Genomic DNA, 17,458 nt, shown 5'->3' with positions numbered 1-17,458 from the left:
TGCTCTTAGAACACACAGCATTCCCAACAGCATCATCCAAGACCCCTGGAGCAGCAGCAAGTAGTGGGCAGCCCCTTCCCCACGCTGAGAACCCTATCCCCACCATGAGCCCCAAGCACACCTTTCCTTCTTGATCCTGAGCTCACCTTCCCACTCCTGTGGGTGTCCCCACTGGGGGTTCCCCACAGCCCCTCCTGCCTGGGATGCTGGCAGCAGCCCTGCAGGCTCCACCCAACCCCACAGCCATACCCCTGCCACCATCAGGTCAATGATCTGAGGGTCTCAGTGGCACCTGGTGCAGCACCGTCCCATGGGACACACGTGGGATTGGGGGTAGCGGTGTGAGGAAGAGCACAAGTGACTTCAGTGACAATGGGGGTGGGCCTGGTTAGCTAAATCACGGCATGGGGATCACTTATACACAGCAACAGCCCTTCTTCTAGCAGAGGAGAAAGTTATTTAAACACATCAGGTGCCTCCCAGAACCGCGTTAAAAGAAATTGGAATCAAGTTTCCTGATTGCCTCTGCTCTAATTGCAAAGGTAATGGCTTTCCTTCCAAAGCTGTTCCCAAAACAGGGCATAACAGCAAAGTGGATGACTCTTCTTACCTCCAAGCTCTGCTGAAGTTTACCCATCTCCCAGCGGATGCTGGTGTTCTCCTGGGACAACTTTTCACGGAGGCTCTTCTCAAAGGCAGACTGTCCCAGGGCCTGGGCTAACTGCAGGTCAAACCTGGAGGGGGAACACCAGTTACCTCTCCCTAGGTCAGGCTGGAAAGGGCTTGGAGCAACATGGGCTAGTTGAAGGTGTCCCTTCCCATGGCAAGGGAGTGGCACGAGATGAGCTTTCAGGTCCCTTCCAACCCAAAACAGTCTGTGATTCCATGATAAACTCACACAGCAACAGGATGTAAAACTAACCCCCAGGCATGGTGCAACCTCCAGCAGTCAAAACAGACGAAAACATCAGCCCTTCCAGGAGCCTCTTACCCACCCTAATCATTCCCATTCCCCGTCCCTCCTGCTCCAGCACTCCCCAGCCCCCCACGCACTCCCAGCAGCCTTACTTCTTCTGCCTCTTCTCCAGCTCGTGGCTGCGGCTCTGCTGGCTCTCGGCCAGCACCCGCGCGTCCTCCAGCTCGCAGGACAGGCGCCGGCACCGCCGCCGCAGCTGCTGGGACACCCGCTTGGCCGCCTCGCACGCCGCCCGCGCCTCGCCGAGCTGCGGGGAGGGACAGCCCTGAGACCCCGCGGGACACACACCCCGCAGGGGAGGCACCCCATGGACCCTGCGGCACAGACACGCCCCGCAGAGGAGGGACCCCCAGGGACCCCACTGCAACATAAACCCCGGGTAAGATCCCCACCCGGGGCTCAACCCCATTTAGGTCCCAGGGGATGGTTCACCCTGAGATTTTTCACTAAATAAGGACAAACCGAGGTGCTCTGAACCCTCAGGATCAGGCAGCCCCCCCCAAGTGCCTGCAGCATCCCAGCCCTCCTGCTGAGTCAGCGGAGCTGCCCCGGGGTAATGCCTGATCCTGTTTCTCTAGAAAAAGCAGTGTCTGGATGGAGGGAGAAGAATCCCCCAAGGATTCACATCGTGTTTGGGACACACACACAGAGCTATTACACGTCAGGGAATGGAGTCATTAAGGAATGACTTTAAATAAGCAAAATCTTGCATTAATGAAGCTTGTAATTCCAAACTAACTAAAAGCAAATGGGCTGCTTTGCTTTACTCGAGCTCCTAAGACTCAGCTGCTTTGCTTATTATTATTTAATGTACCATGAGCAATCTTCACTTCTTTGTTTCATCCATATAGGAAGTGACCTGACTCCCAGGCACTGCTCAGGAAGCACGTTGGCTTTTCAGGACAAAGCTCAGGAACTGCCAGCTCTTTACATCAGCAGCTCTTTGTGTGACAGATGGTGTGAGCACAGCCCCGTCCAGCTCCCTAACCCAGAACAGCACCACCTAACCCAGGCTCACCACCAAGCCTCCCCACCCCGCAGCTCCCACCCTCTGCCCACGCTCACACTTGACCAAGGTGGAATTTTGCCATGTTCTGGTGCAAAAGTGATTTTTTAAGCTTGAAGGAAGTTTGGGGGCATTTATTCTCAAAGCCAGCAGAAAACAGGTGGTGTTCCCTGGTCAGTGGGAGCAGCAGCAACAAGCGGATGTGAAGCTGAGCCTCAGCCCTGCAAAGCTTTGCCTGCCCCAGGAGTAGGGAGAGAACAACTGGCTCCAGCAGCAGCCCCACTCCCTGGCGTGACTTGGGGGTCCCTCTCCCCTCCTGGGCTGGCAGCACTTGCCTTTTGCTCGAGCCCCATCCTGGTGCCCAGCTCGGACTCCAGCCGCTCCTCCAGCTGCACCAGCCGCTTCCGCAGGAACACGATCTCTGTCTGTGCGCAGTCGAACCGCACCTGCCACTCATCCTCTGCCACAGAGAGAGACCCCAGGGTGCTGGGTGGGTGCTTGGGCCTGAGCAGCCCCAGTGGCTATGCCAGGGGTGGATGGGTGGATGCACAAGGACATCACAGCTCCTGGGTAGCACTGACACCAGCACCGAGCTCATAGGGCACAGAGCTGCTTTGTGTGCCCGGGGCTGCCTCAAGCCACATGGGACATGTGCCCTGCCTTAGGCAGAGCATGTGTGCTCATCCTGTCACATCCCACCCCATCCTGCCCCATCCTATTCCATGCTATCCCACTTGTGCCTTAGCAGCCTCCTCATCCCACCATACATACTTTAGACACACTCTGAGGTGCTGGGAGTGCTGAGCACTGCCAGGCAGTGCCAGGAGCACCCTGGGGCAGAATCCCTGCTGTCACCTCTAGCCCCATGCCAGAGACAGCACTGCATGTGACCAAGCTGTCACTGCCAGATCCCACCAGATGAGCAATGTAGGATGATGGGCTGCCAAAAATACACTGGGGTGCCAGAGGCAGGGGGAGTGGCACTGACTGGAGCGGCCAAACCTCTGCCCTCTGCTTTGTAGCTCTGCTGACCCCATGGATCAGGCTGGATGTCTGGAGCATGCATCACCTGCAGAGGGACATTCCTACCTCCTCCAGAGCCACTTATCTTCATTTCCCGCAGCTGGACCAGCTGTTGGGCCTCTTCCAGCTGCTTTTCCACCGACTCCAGTTTCTTCTGCACTTGGTCATGTTTGCTCTGGGGAAACCAAAGGAGGAAGGGAGCAGGTCTACCTGGGTCTGGGGTCCAGCAAGGCTGTGCCAGGAGGAAGGCATTGTCACTGGCATGTCCCAGGGGCTCAGGGCTCTCATACCTGCAGCTCCTGCAGCTCACGGGCATCCCGGAGCCGCTCTGCCCGCTCCCCATCCAGGGCCTGGCAGGTGACATCACCCTTGTACCGCTCGTCCGACAGCTCTGTTGTCAGGTCGATGATCTGGGGGGATGGGGGGTCAGTCTGGGCATGGCTGTGCACGCTGGCTCAGGGGGGTCAGCCATCCCTCGTCAACCCCACAGTCCTGAGTGCTCTCTGCCTGCCCTTTGGGGAGGTGGTCAGTGCACACCAGCGCTGACCAGCGCCACCAGTGGGAGCCCAGGATCCCATTTGGCAGCATCCAGCTGCCTCTGCCAGGCTGCCTGTGCCACACTGCCTGCACTGTGCTGCAGCCAGGGCTCATCAGATTTCTCCATTGTTCTATTTGATTACATTAAATTTCCTTTGAAACCAGAAGCAGAAGAATGAAGGGGAGAATTATTAATTCAGAGAATCAATTTCATTTTCCGCAGAGCAGAGGGGCACACGGTCTGTCCTGCTCAGCTGGCCGAGTGAGGGGCTGCAGAGGCAGCAGGGCCACAGGAAAACACAAGATTCCAATGCTCCTTTTTCTGCATCTGACAGCATTCTAAGGCACTTCACATTTTGCAGGCAGCAGCTCCTTAGAGGGTCTCACAAGTTTAACTCAGTAAGCAAATCCCACAGGTTTCCTGTCCCTGGGGAGTCGATGTTATTCTGGGTCTGCCCTGAGGCGTTCAACTTGATCAGCATTCCCAGCCCTTTAACGGAGAGCTTAAACTAAACCATCTTTATTCCCTTCCCATTGAGAAGGAGATTCCAGGCCCTCGGGGCTGTTGGCACCCTTAACCAGAGCTGCAGCCCAGACCCCAGCTCAGCCACACTGCAGCCCAGTGATCTGGGCAAGCCCAGGGTTTTTATAGAAACCTTGGGAGCTCCTTCTCTCCACGATGCTTGGCAAGATCCCAGGTGCAATCACACAAAAGCCCTTGCATCAGAGAGCAGAACCCACAAAGGACCAGCAGCTGTCTGGGGATTATGGAATCCTGGAATGGTTTGAATTGGAAAGGACCCTAAATATATCCAGTGCCAGCCCCTGCCATGGGCAGGGACACCTTCCACTAGACCAGGTTGCTCCAAGCCCTGTCCGACACGGCCTTGAATACTTCCAGGGATGGGGCAGCCACAGCTTCTCTGGGCAACCTGCAGTGATGCCAGTCTGGAATGTTGCAGCTGGGCACCACAGCCCATCATGGTTCTGCTCAGAGAACCACTCCCAGATAAGGTCATTGCTGGCAACCACCACTGCCCACCCCACTGCTGCCCACGGCTCCTCCAGCTGTGGTGGAACTGGTGCTCTTATTCATCCTGATACAGCTTCATTCCCAACCTAGCCAAGCAGGGCTGTGGTAGAGGCACTGGGGACTGTTCCAGAGGTGTTTGGAGCTGTATCAGAGGGTTTTGGGGCTGTATCAGAGGGTTTTGGGGCTGTACCTTGCTCTCCAGCCTCTCTGCAGTCTGCCTGAGTTCACTGCATGCCTGCTCGGATTTTTCCAGCTTCCTTCTCAGCGCCGCCAGCTCCTCCTAGGGAAGATTGGGAAAAAAACACACACGGAGAGTTCCAGCATCCTTGGTTTATTTATGAAAACCTTGTTTTCTGTTCAAAATAAGTGGAAGAGACATAGCTGCCTTATTAGTAAAATTTACCAGGCAATTTTGAAGGCTGCTCACTGCAAATTGCTGGGACTACAGCTCTTGACATGAATTCCATCGGAGGCAATGTCAGCTTGGGTGTGCGTAGAGCACATTTTATGAGAAAGCAGCAAACCTCAAAAGCCTGGGTTGAACAGCCAGAGGCCTGTATCACGCCCAGAGAGCGTCCCAGGGCCCTGGCAGGTATCACAGCACAGTGCAAAGGCACAGTGTTGACTGTGATTCCTTTCCAGGCAGCAGGAGCTGCTCCGTGCAGCCTTGTCCTGCTTTGATGTCCAACACTGAGCAGAGGCAGAACGTGCAGAGTTGTGATAAAAACAGGGGTTAACGGGTGATGGGGCCTGATGGATCCCAAGTGGGTTTAGGCAGCTTTTATTTCAGCTGAACCAGCCTGAAAATATATTGTTAAAACCTCACTCAGGCAACAGAGAGAACAGGACACCAGGGAAGATTGACTAGGAATTTAGCACTGATCTGTCCCATCCCACCCATCCCATCCCTCAGTACACACCTCTTTTGCACGGAGCTGCTCCTCCGCCAGGTTAACACTGAGCAAGGGCCGCACGTGGCTCAGCAGCTGCCACCAGGGCCAGTGCCTGACTGCCTGGAAGACCACCAGGTTCTTCTGGATGCAGCGGATGGCGAGGCGCTGGATCTGTGGGGAGACGCAGCAACAGTGACCCTCACCCAGCCAGGAAGGACGAGGCTGGGGCACCAGGCTGGAGGGGGATGAGGTGGCAGAGGAGGTCAGGGAATGGCAGTGTGGCATCTCACGGCTGCCCACGGGGCAGGGCAAAGCGGGTACCCTTCAAAGGAGCTCAAAAGAACTGTAATTTGGATGCTCTGGGCCATATCCCAGCAGCGCTGATCCGAGTGGGCACAGGTGTCCCTAACCAACGGGATGGGTACCTTCAACCTCTTGAACTTCTGGCGGCTGAGGAAGCCCTTGCAAGCAGCCTGGAGCAGGGTCATCTTCTGGGCTATCAGCTTGTCACGCTGCTTCTCCAGTCTGGAGATGACCCCTGGCTTCAGGAACACCTGAGAGCAAGTACAGAGGTTACACATCCCCAGGACAGGGACTGAAACCTCTCCCTCCTCCTGTTTAACAGAAGCATTGACTATCACAACGTGCAATTCCTCAAAACCCTTCCCTTGGGATGCTGCCCGTTCCCCCCAGTGCAGGGACGGATGGATATCTCAGTGCCTTCTGACAGGTCAGACACAGCTACGCATGGGTAACACACAGACATGCACAGGCAGTGCACAGATACACACAGACAATACAGAGATAAGCACAGGCAGCACACAGACACGCACAGTAACACATAGCTATGCACAAGTAAAACCAGCTACAAACAGGTAACAGCAACAGAGCATTAGGATAGCGAGCCACGTTGTTTTCGTTCACTGGACTGGTCACAAACACCCTGTCAATGGTAGAGATCTGCTGATGCCATTGAATTCAGCCCGGTATCAACCTCTGAGTGTTTAAGGTATCTCTGGGTCACTGCCTGGCAAAGCTCTCGGGATACAGGACCAGGACTTGGGATACAGGTGCTCACAACTATCGCAGCCCATTTGCATAACACAGCTTTAATAACCCCTGAAGAACACGTGTGAGGCCAGCGGGTGCTCAAAGAGCTGCATTTTAAAGATGCCAAATTGAATCAAAGAACAATCCCAAGGAAACTCGCTCTCTCAAGCTAATGCCATGATTGCTCCACCACCTATTCAATTGCCTCATTAATGTCTGTATTAACTCCCCAACCCAGCAAGCTTCGAAGCCAGTACAAAATCAATGCTCAAAGCAACGGCAAAGAGAACTCCTCCACAACGAGATGTGACCGGAGCTGCCATCGTGCTATTGATTAATAACAAGGGTTCCAGAGAAGAGATAATTGCAAACTGTGCTGTGCAGAATAAAAGAAAGTTATTTTGCTCCGCAGAGCCATTTCATGAATTCTTTCTTTACAGACTGCAGAGCTGAAGGCAAGCATGCACAGGAAATTAATTTTTCTTTGAGACCATTACATTTGAGTTCAAACACTGTTGCTGTGACAGCTGCCTGGCTTTGCAATGTGAACCCCAGTCCACCAAACCCATGAACTGTTCAAGGCCCATTCCCTCCTATGAGACATCAATGCCACGAGGGGCTGGATTTTGTTAATCAGGTACAGATTTTATCCAGGGTACTGCTTTCAGATATGAATTAGGAGCTTTCTGTGCTGATTGTTGGTGAGGCTCAGTTTCCCAGCCCACCTGGTGCCATGTCGAGCAGCGAAGGTGAAGCTTTCTTCCCAGTTTGGGAAGCTTTGAGCAGCTGGCACAGGGCAGGCTGTGCCCCCACACACCGAGAGCAATGGGGAAGCAGGGACTGGAGCCACGATACCTGGCTGCGTCCTATGGCAATGCTCTTCTTCTCCAGATCCAGCGCCTGGAACAGCTCCTCTATAGCCTGTGGAGAAGGAGCACATCGTGGAATTGCTCAGAAAACATTTATACCCTGCCATGAGCCTGCTGAAATGGGGTGCAGGGATCCCTGGTCCTCAAGGATGCCCGGTAAGGTGCATCCAGCTTATGGGCAACCCATAAATGTACATCCAGCTCTGCTCTCCTTTCTTCTTCCCCATGCCAAAGCCCACCTTCCCAGACATAAGTCCTGGTGTAAGGACTTTCTGTTCTGGAGGCTTTTGGTGGGATGAAGGGCAGAGATCTGCAGCTGCATGAAAGTTATTCCCCCTTTTGCTGCCATGCTTGGTCTGGAAGGACCTTGATGCCCGGACAGCCCTGGGAGGAGGTGACACAGGGGACAGTGAGAGCCTGTCCCAGTTACAACCAACTGCACTCAGTGCCCCCCTTCTGCTCACCTCACCAACAGCTTGTCCCACGAAGCCAAAGCAGGTGGAAAAGTACAGAATTCCCCCCGAGCCCACCAGCACAGCACAGAACCCTCACAGGGATTCAAGCAGGAGATTAGTCAAGGGGAGAAGCCTGAACTCAATTACTCTGAGCTTTGGACCGACACAGGAACATAACAGGCAGCAACGCCAGACATTCCCCTGGGGCAGCAAATGCTGTCTGGATGGATGGGTGGTAACAGAAATCCTCTGCTGATACTTCACTCCAGACAACATCCTCTGGCAGCCTCACACATCTCCTTCCCAAAGGACAAACCCATGGGATGAATATTTCACCATGGATCCAGGAATATCTTGTGCAGCAGAACTTCACTCCTGGTCTCACCAGCAGCCATGCAGGGGTGGGATGGAGTACACCAGGGAATGGGGATATGAACCACCACAGGGCATGAAATCCCGTGCTGGAGGCAAAGAAGCACCAGCGCTGTGGCTGTGCCCTGCTCCAGAAGCACTGCTGGGACTGGTGTAGGGCTGTGCAGCATGATACCACCCCATCCCCACCTCCATCCCCACTCCTTCTCCATCCCCCTCTCCATCTCATCCCCATCCCAGCACAAGCACAGGGCCAGTTGTTGCTGCACTGTCACCTCACTGCTGATGAGCATCTCCCCTGCTCCAGCGGTCAGGTTAATGCCTCTTCCCAGGAAGCAGTCCCCAGCCAACAAAACCTTGCAGCAGCAAGCTCCAGGGAGGATGGGATTTTCCAGATCCCCTGCTTACACCCTGCTGACAAGGCACCCTCTGCCTTCAACAGCATTTCAGAGCAATATTGACCTTTTCTGACTGTCAAACTTGTCTTATTAAATCCCAAGGTCTTAACTGCCTTTGCACACGCTGGCGGGCAGTTTGCACAACACAGCACGTGCTCAGCTTTAATTCTTCTCCTCTTAGCTCTTCCCAGCTCACCCATAGCCTTATCCTAGGGGCTGAGATGGTTCTTCCATGGTTTTGCTACAAATTTATTAGGAAACAAATAAAACTGGCACATCCCCACCTTCCTTCCTGAGCTCCTTTGACTTTCAGGCATAGTGGGACGAGGTGAGGAGCCACCCTGGGCTGCAGGTGATGCCAAATACCCAAGGAGACCCCATGGTCCCTGCTCCGTTGGGTCCCTGGGAATGCTGGCTGGCTTGTCCTCAGCCAGCCGGATTTAAGGGATCCAGGAAGAGGGATGGAGTGCTGTCATGCTGGGCCACAGCAATGCAGAGATCCTGCCCTCAGTTTGCACCCTGTCCTGCAAACCAGGACAAGCAGGAATCCTCAGCACACAGGACTGTCAAAGCCATTTCCCCTCATGTATTAAAAAGACACAATAACAGACTGAGTTCTCCAAGTCCTCTCCATGGTGCAATAATGCTCATGAGCACAGCCCACTCCAGGAATTTACTGCCTTGGCAAAAACAGTCCTCAGGGGAGAGACTCTGGGATGCAGAGCTGAGCTCAGCTGCCCTGCCGAGCTGCTGGAGGATCCATGTCCCTCTGTGCTTGGGCACCATGGGGAGGGTGAAGAGGAGCAGGAAGCAAAGCCATCCCCCAAATCCAGTGCTGCAGGAGGCTGTACCCACACAGGACGCAGCCCCATGGACGGATCACTCCCGATCCTTGCTAAGGAGCTCTGAGAGCCCAGAGCCCAATCTGTGGGCTAGCCCAGAGACTCCCAGACCTGATCACCAATGCTGGTGTGCTGCCCAGAGCTGTGCTGAATGGGGGTTTCTCCTTCTCCTAGTTCCTGAGGGCAGCCTCGTGTTTAGAATCATGGAATCATTTTGGTTGGAAAAGCTCTATAGGATCATGAAGTCCAACTGTTCCCACAGCACTGCCAAGGCCATCACTAACCCATGTCCCCAAGTGCCACATCCACACATCTGTTAAACCCCTCCAAGGATGGTGACTCTATCACTTCCCTGGGCAGCTTATTACAGGTCTTCACAGCTCTTCCAGTGACAGAATTTTTCCTAATATCCAATCTAAGAGCTCCAGGAATTGCTCCTCATGCAAAGACAGCCCTGATGGCACGAGGGAGGGTTGAAATAGCTCTGGCATCAGCACAGCCCCATGTGAGGGTCTCAGCCTTTGTCCCCCAGCCAGCCCAGCACACACCTTGCTCTCATCTGGCACCTCGTAGGCAGAGGTGTGTTTCTTCATCACCTCCGGAGCCAGGACTTGGAAGCGCCTTCGGAACTGTGTGAGGAGCAGGCGATCCGTGTACCCTGGAGGCAGACAGACATGCTGGGGGCTGCACCACTCCTGGGGCACTGCCACTGGGACACTGGGGAGGGACCTGGTCGGAGAGGGCTGTGAAGTGTGGCATGTCCTCTTGCTCAGGTCCCTTTCCCCATGACATTAACTGTGACTGTGGTTGATGCAGGTCCAGCCTGATGCATGGATGCATCCATGCTCCAGGCGGAGCACGGCAGAACCCCAATGGAGCCACAGCCACCCAGGCAGGAGAGGGGTTGGGAACCCCTGCGAAAAGCAGCAAGAAAAATTTTGGGTGTTTCTGAAATGGGGCTGGTGAGAAGCGGGCGATGGGCAGAGCCTGGAAGGGCTGAGGCAGGGGCAGGGTGGCAGTGGTGGGTGGGACGGGCACAGCCCATATGGCAGAGGCGGGGCCAGACGTACCGACACGGTGCAGGCGCAGGGCGTCCAGGAGCTGGGTCCCCTCCAGTTGGGTCCTCAGGGCCACCACGTCCAGCTCTGGGGCTGCGTCGGGTGGTGCAGGGGGACGAGGGACCGGCCCTTCCGACCCCATTCCCGGGAGGAGGCAGTGGACAAAGTGCAGCCGGGACCGTCGGAGAAGGTTGGTGAGGGCGTCCTGTAGGGCAAGCAGAGGTCAATGGGGATGGAGGGGGACAAAGGGGCAGCACACGCTGGCAGTGGGAAATGCTCCCTGTGCTCCCTGCTGCAGTGGGTCTGGGTAGGTGAAGGAGTCACCTCCAAGCCCTTAGGAAGCATATTAAGAACAGGTCTGGTCAGACAGATGAACACAGGGGTGCAGGTCACAGACCCTTCCTCCTAATGTCTCATGTTTTCAGTTGATGAGATGCAAAAACTTACCAGGGTTCATAGAATCATAGAATGCTTTGAGTTGGAAGGGACCTCAAAGATAATCATGGTTGAGGGACATTGGGTGTAGGGCTTGCCAGGGACAGGGACCCCAAAATTGGCTGGCCGGGGAGTCAGCAGAGCCTGAGCCTCATCTCTGAGAGAGAGTTTGGGCACCTAATTACAGCTGAGAGCAGCAGGAACTTGGCATGTGCCCAGCACTAAGGGGTAGTTTACTGTCTGAGTGCTTAAGAGGATTAAACTGCGGCACAGCAAGGTTCTGTGTAATCTGCTCATGATCTGTTTGCCGGCAATGCTCTCCCTGAGTGACAGCAGCACTGAGGAAGCTCGTGGTCACCCGTGGCCAGAGCAGTATCCCAGGTGAGACACAGCCACAATGGTCACCCAGCTCCTGGGGCAGCAGGTGACTGATGGGGGGGTGCAGGGCTCCTCCAGTAAGAAGGAGTGTGTCCAAGGCAGGGTCTCAGTGCAGGGCCACGATACTTCGTGCCATAAAACCCCCAACCCACAGCCACGAGGGTCCTGACAGCAGCACTCACCGCCTGCAGCTTGATCTGAGCACACACCGACCTCTTCCTCACAGCTGCGAAGCTGCTGGCGAAGGTCTTCCTCAGGCAGGTGTTGCGGTGCAGGGCGGCCTGGGATCGTCCCTCCAGCCCGGCCACGGCGCGGCAGGACAGCGGCGCCCGCGCGCGCGGCTGCACCAGCTCCCTCACCGAGGGGCTGTGGGGATGAGACATGGGATGGGGCACTGGGGCTGCAGTTGGGGGTGGGAGACCTTGGCTTCCCAACCCCTTCTACAGGGATGCAACAGCCGGGGCCCCAGATTCAGATTTGTGCTTCTCTGTGGAGCGGAGAAGGGTGCTGAGACGCCCCTCACCACTTCACTCCTCTCTGGTCCGGGCACTGAGCTGTTCACTGCTGTAAAACCTTCCCTGAGTTGAAGCACAAAATGAAACAAGCCAGGAGAGTGCAAGCAGAAGGTAAAAATCCCCTGTGTGTGCAGAAACCTGCAGCATCTTGGTTCCTTTTCAATTCCAATTTAGTTTACAAGTTCCTAAAAGCAGTGGGAAAATCTGGGTAGTTGCTGCACAGGGAGCTGGTGATGTCTCATGGCTCTGACACGTGCTGGACCCCCACTAGACCATGGGCTGGGACAGGGACACCTTTCACTAGACCAGATTGCTCCAAACCCCGTCTAACCTGGCCTTGAATACTTCCAGGGATGGGGCAGCCATAGCTTCTTTAGGCAACCTGTGCCAGAGCCTCCCCACCCTCACAGGGAAGAATTTCTTCCCATCTAACCCTGCCCTCTGTCAGTGGAAAGCCATTTCCCCCCTTGTTCTGTGACACAGACACAATTCTGTGCCTCCCCCTCCATGGCCAAAGCCAGGGCAGGTTTGCAATGTCCAGCCCCAGCTTCATGGCAGGGTTATCCCCATCCCACTCCTGCAGGCACAGGGCTCACCACTGGCACCGCGAAACCTCCCTGGTACTTACACTGTGGAATGCTGCAGCACCTGGATGGCATTCTGGGCTGAGAGGTTGAACTTGGCTTTGCTGACCCAGCCCGAGAGGTCGTAGCGCACGGGGTCGGTGCCCAGCTGGTGGGAGATCTCAAAGTGCAGCGCCTGCTCACACCGGCGCATGTGCCCATCCCCTGCAACAGCAACAGCAGCCCAGAGAAAAGTCAGATGTTTAATTGGCTGCATTTCTCAAATTTCCAAAGCCAAATGGCAGTGCCAGAGGCTGGGCAGCTGAGCTGAGCCAAACTTACCCTCCTGGTCGGGTCCCTTCGTGCCGAAGTAGGAGCAGAGGCGGCTGAAGGCAGTGCTGTCCCCAGAGCCTGGGATCAGCACCTCCTCGTCCAGGATCCACAGCAGCCCCCGGCGATCAGCCCCGGGGCTGCCTGGCAGCACCTGTGGCTGCTGAGGGAGACAGCCCTTGGTGCTGGGAAGGGGCAGGAGGGCTGTGGGCTCCAGCCACAGCCACGCCAGCCCACTCCCTCCAACCTGCTCCCACTGTCCAGCTGTGGCCATGAGACCCTCCTAGCCTGATCTATCTCTGTTCATCACCCTGAGCCCTGCCCAGTGACAGTGCTCCAGAGGAGGTCATCATCCCGGCTCTGCAGCCAGGCTGGGAGGGGTGACAGGGAGCAGGGCTTGGCCAGGGAGGGTGCTTGTATTTTAAAAAGCAAACAAATCTCCTGGTGGATGCTGTGCCCTTCCCTGCAACACTGCAGGCTGCTCTGGGACACTCCATAGGGTCCCTCTATGCCCTTTGAACCCACATTGCCCTGAGAAGGAAGATGCAGAGCTCCCATGTTGCCCACAGGGACAGGGTACCTGGGAGCAGCTCAGGTCGATGATGGACAGCGTGGCCAGTGGAGAGTGCTCTGGAAGATCAAAAGACACCTCAACATTTTCCTGGAAAACATTATTTAAAAGCTTGCTTCAGTCATGGTCTGGCATCTGGAAGCCAACAGGAGATCCATTGCCAGGGATGTGAAGGAAGGCAGGGATCCAGGGGACCAGAGGTGCCATTGGAGCTGCCTCTGCCGTGACACAGAGGAATGGCCGTGCCTGTCCCTGTGGGCAGGGCTATCGGGACCCCCTCGCTCCATGGAATGGTGTTTTGGGTGTGTCAGACAAGCTGGATAAATCATGGAGGTGATAACAACTGATGTATTACAACTGATAATTATTTCTTAACAAGAAAGCAGCAAGAAAGCAATCAATTATTTAATTTGCAGCTTGCAGATGTTGTTTTCCTCCCTCAGCCCAGGGCTGCAGGGCTCATCCCCCTTCCCAACACCCCCTGCACCATGTCTGGGAGGCCCCCAAAGGGGCAGGGGGAGCATGGCCTGAACTGGGGATGCTCAGCAAAAGCCATGGCTTCAGTGTCTCTCCATGGCAACATGGAGAGGATCTGCCAAGGAATATGGGTCTGCAGGCAGAGCAGAAAGCAGCAGTGGAGACCCAGTTTCTCTCTGCCAAAGGCAGGTGCCATTGTCATCCCATGCGTGACCCAGTGCTGGGAGTGAGCGATCCCAGGGCTCACAGAGCAGTCCTGGGGCTCACAGGGATGTGTCCTGCACTATCCTTAGCCAGCAGGAAAGCCCAGGCAAGAGGAGCCTGCGGAGCCCTCCGGCATTCCAAGCTCAGGCAATTATGTATTCATCACTAGTGAAGGGCACATCCATCCTTACTCGGCGCAAGTGATGTGTGAGTATTAAACCATGGGAATTCAACCATTTTCCCAGGGCTAGAGGCATTAAAGTAACTCCTGCAAGCCTAATAATAAGTTCATCTCTGCTTGTAGGTTTCTCGGCAGCTTATTTCTGCAATAATTTATCATTTTCTTTTCTATTCTCTATTATTCATCATCTGAGGAAAAAGTCAGCTGTGCCAACAGAAGGGCACAAAGCCTCCTGAGCTGCAGCAAGTATATCATAGAATCCCAGAATGGTTTGGGTTGGAAGAGACCTTAAAAATCACCTAGTTCCAATGCCCCTGCCATGGGGGGTTCCACAAAGACACCAAGAGAGCCTGGCATCTCTGGCATGTCAGAAACAGCCAAGAGGATCCAGGACTGGGGCAGGAGGGAAAGAGAGACACAGCTCAAGCCTACTATTCTGTACAGACTCCCCGTTTCTGTGACACTCCTCCCGTTAAAGCTACTGAGTTATTCACTCACACCATGGCAGGGCACAGGGATCCACTGGGCCAAAGGCAGCCCCGTCCCCAGGCACTGGGAAGTTGCTCCCCAGGACGCTGCTCCCAGCCCTTACTCCTCACCTCTCTGTACCTCTCCATCTCCAGAAGGAAGGTTTTCTCATAGAAGAGCCCCTGCAGCCGCTCCTGCACGTAGTTGTGGCACAGCTCTTCGAAGGTGGCCGCTCGCTCGGCCCGCTGGTGACGCGGGTTCTGGAAGCCAGGGGTGTCCACCACGGCGATGGAAGCCATGGAAAGGTGCTGGGAGGAGAAGGACCTGAGAAAAGAGCCACACACACCACTGGGATTTACCCACAGACAGCAGAAGTGATCCCAACCAGGCACTCACGGTGCCAGGTCTCTGTGCCAGGCTGCCTGTGCCGCAGGAGGGCAGGACACGGGAGGTCCCAAGTGTCAGTGTGCTCTCCCAGACAAAGATTTTCACACAACTTCCTATTTTTCCAGCAGGCAGCAGTCACTTGCTCCATTCCTCTCTCCGGAGAGCCCCAGCAAAGATTCCTCCTCAGCAGCCCCTGGAGAAGGGGCTGCCATCCCCCAGCTCCCCAGTGCCCGGCAGTTCTGTACCTGTTGATCAGCGAGACGACAGCAGCAAAGAGCTCCTCGTAGAGCCCCGAGGCCATTCCCTCCACACACTCCACACCCGTCATCTTCGGCCCTGGCACAGGTGGAGGGAAGACCAGGCACAGACACGTCATTTCTTTCCAGCCAAGTTCAGCCAGCACAGAGCTGAGATGGCACTCAGGATTGCAGCCCACTCTGCTGCCCTCTCAAGTTTGGGGGTTTTCCCCTTTTTATACTCAGGGCTCTCACAGTGTTTAAGCCAAATCACTTATCTGAATTCACCTGATCTTTGTGTGTCCCTAAGGAAAGACAGGCAGGGGCAACTGGAAAGCTGAGGGCAGCACAGTGAATGATTTAATTAATATTAACATACCTAAATGGGCCTCACTGCCTGAGAAGAACGGGGTGCATTGCCTCTCCACATAGACCCTCCACCTGCTCCCGGTGCAGCACCCCGCAATTCCCTATCCCCCAAAATAAAGGGAACAGGGATGCAGCAACCCAGTACCTGCCGGGCTCTCCTCAGCCAGGGGTGGCTGCCGGCCCCGTGCCGTCACCTGCGCCAGGATCTGCTTCAGGTGGTGTTTGAAGACGGCAGTGCTGAGCTCCTCCGGGTCACAGCCCAGCACCTCGGCAGCGCGGCTCGCGCTCTCGAACTTCATGAACTGCTTCCTGCCAACTGGGGAGGGAGACAGGGGCACGAGGGAGTCAGGTAGGGCCAGCACCAGCAGAGCTGGGTGCAGGCTCAATGTCTCCAGCAAACATCCCACCTGTTCCCATGTGTATCTCCAAGGTCAAAATTATTAAGGGCAAGTCCAGGGACCAGATGAACCCTGCGACCCACCCAGGCTGCCACCAGCCAGGCATCAGTAATGCTGTGTATTTCAAGAGTTTCGGTGGAGCAAACCAGCAGATGTGCTGATGGGAACTGATGGGATTACAAAGCAATCCCTCGAAATCCTGGATCACCTTTCTTGGCCCCAGCAGTATTTGCTGTCCCAGCAGCCCAGGAGCAGCATTCCTCCCCACAGCAGCAGCAGAGCTCCACTTGGTACTTATATCCAGTGATAAGGACTCCATCTTAATGACTAAAATCAATAGGGAAGTAATCTGCAGGATTAATCCTTTTACAAATCCAGGTGCTGTGGAGGCAGCCGACTGGCACATGCCCAGGAACACAGAGAACGAGCAGGAAGAGGAGCAGGCAAACAGAGTCGCTCAGAGACCTCAGGGTAGCACTTTTGGGTGGTGGATGAGAAGCCCGGGGGGGTCACAGCTAAGATGGACCCTTAAAACACAGCTGGTGGCTGGTAGCAGGGGAGAGGCTTTGGGATGGAGAGCAAGAGGTGGCACATCCTGGGAAGCCCATGGGGGACCCACTCCCAGTCAAGGGGATGCACAGAGCAGGGCTTGAGGGCTGGGTGCTGCTTCACAGCACACCCACGAGAGTCAACCTCCCTTTCCCTTCCCCTTTGATCCTTTCTCAGTATTTTCTATGCTGACTGAAGGACTCCAACATCAAGGGCTGTGCTGGAGCAGGCAGAGGAATTGCCTCAACACTCTTGGCTTTGATTTATTCTGTTTTCACTTGTTCTAATCTGAGCTGGCTGGACAGAGGCTGATTCCTGACAGACACAAGATTCCTGCCTGCCAGTGAGCAGAGAGGCTGAGGAGCCGGGGCTGCACAGGCCTGCTGTGCCAGCCAGGCTCCCAGAGCTGGCATTCCACACTGGCCACTCCAGCACCCTGAGAAAAATGAGAGGCTCCACTCAGCCCCAGAGGAGCCCAGGCACCATTTCACACTTCACAGACTATAACCAGCAGCAGCATCACATGACCCTCTTGGGTGTAATGTGATGATGGAAAACTCACCGGCTTTAACACATAAAGGGAATTACTTTGGCCCATTTAATATTTAAGAGGAGCAGGAGAAAAACACAGGGTCAGCACCAGCCTTGCCTTGTTCACAGGGACCCCAGCTCAGCCTTTCCTGCTACAGCCCTGACACAGGCCCAGCCCGTCTCTGCGTTGCTCCATGTCTTGGTTTCCTGGGTCTGAAACAGGGATGTTCCTTCTCCTACCTCCCAGGGCATGATGCTCCTCTGGTACCACCACCCTCTGCAGGGTCTGGGGGAGCTCAGAGCCTTCCTCACCTGACCAGCAGGTTCCAGACCCCACCTCCTGTGTGGTTTCCT

The 17,458-nt window shown here is 55.3% G+C and overlaps 1 protein-coding gene across 1 annotated transcript in view; it reads right to left on the bottom strand.

Annotated features, from left to right (window-relative positions):
• MYO18B (myosin XVIIIB) overlaps nucleotides 1-17,458 on the bottom strand; it is a 55,889-nt gene that overhangs the window by 27,155 nt on the left and 11,276 nt on the right. The window contains exons 12-29 of the mRNA XM_027652324.1: nucleotides 15,772-15,942; nucleotides 15,267-15,357; nucleotides 14,766-14,958; nucleotides 13,314-13,394; nucleotides 12,746-12,896; nucleotides 12,469-12,628; nucleotides 11,508-11,691; nucleotides 10,525-10,717; nucleotides 10,003-10,112; nucleotides 7,374-7,439; nucleotides 5,894-6,022; nucleotides 5,496-5,639; nucleotides 4,766-4,855; nucleotides 3,296-3,415; nucleotides 3,072-3,180; nucleotides 2,318-2,442; nucleotides 1,069-1,223; nucleotides 611-734 (exon numbers count right to left, since the gene is read on the bottom strand). Of these exons, the coding sequence (XP_027508125.1) occupies nucleotides 611-734; nucleotides 1,069-1,223; nucleotides 2,318-2,442; nucleotides 3,072-3,180; nucleotides 3,296-3,415; nucleotides 4,766-4,855; nucleotides 5,496-5,639; nucleotides 5,894-6,022; nucleotides 7,374-7,439; nucleotides 10,003-10,112; nucleotides 10,525-10,717; nucleotides 11,508-11,691; nucleotides 12,469-12,628; nucleotides 12,746-12,896; nucleotides 13,314-13,394; nucleotides 14,766-14,958; nucleotides 15,267-15,357; nucleotides 15,772-15,942 (2,396 nt within the window). The remainder of the gene's footprint in view (nucleotides 1-610; nucleotides 735-1,068; nucleotides 1,224-2,317; nucleotides 2,443-3,071; nucleotides 3,181-3,295; nucleotides 3,416-4,765; nucleotides 4,856-5,495; nucleotides 5,640-5,893; nucleotides 6,023-7,373; nucleotides 7,440-10,002; nucleotides 10,113-10,524; nucleotides 10,718-11,507; nucleotides 11,692-12,468; nucleotides 12,629-12,745; nucleotides 12,897-13,313; nucleotides 13,395-14,765; nucleotides 14,959-15,266; nucleotides 15,358-15,771; nucleotides 15,943-17,458) is intronic.

The sequence above is a fragment of the Corapipo altera genome, unplaced genomic scaffold (genome assembly GCF_003945725.1).
Source record: "Corapipo altera isolate COAL_440 unplaced genomic scaffold, ASM394572v1 67, whole genome shotgun sequence".
NCBI lineage: Eukaryota > Metazoa > Chordata > Aves > Passeriformes > Pipridae > Corapipo > Corapipo altera.
The sequence above is the reverse complement of the archived record's forward strand: the minus strand, read 5'-3'. Positions and strand labels throughout refer to the sequence as shown.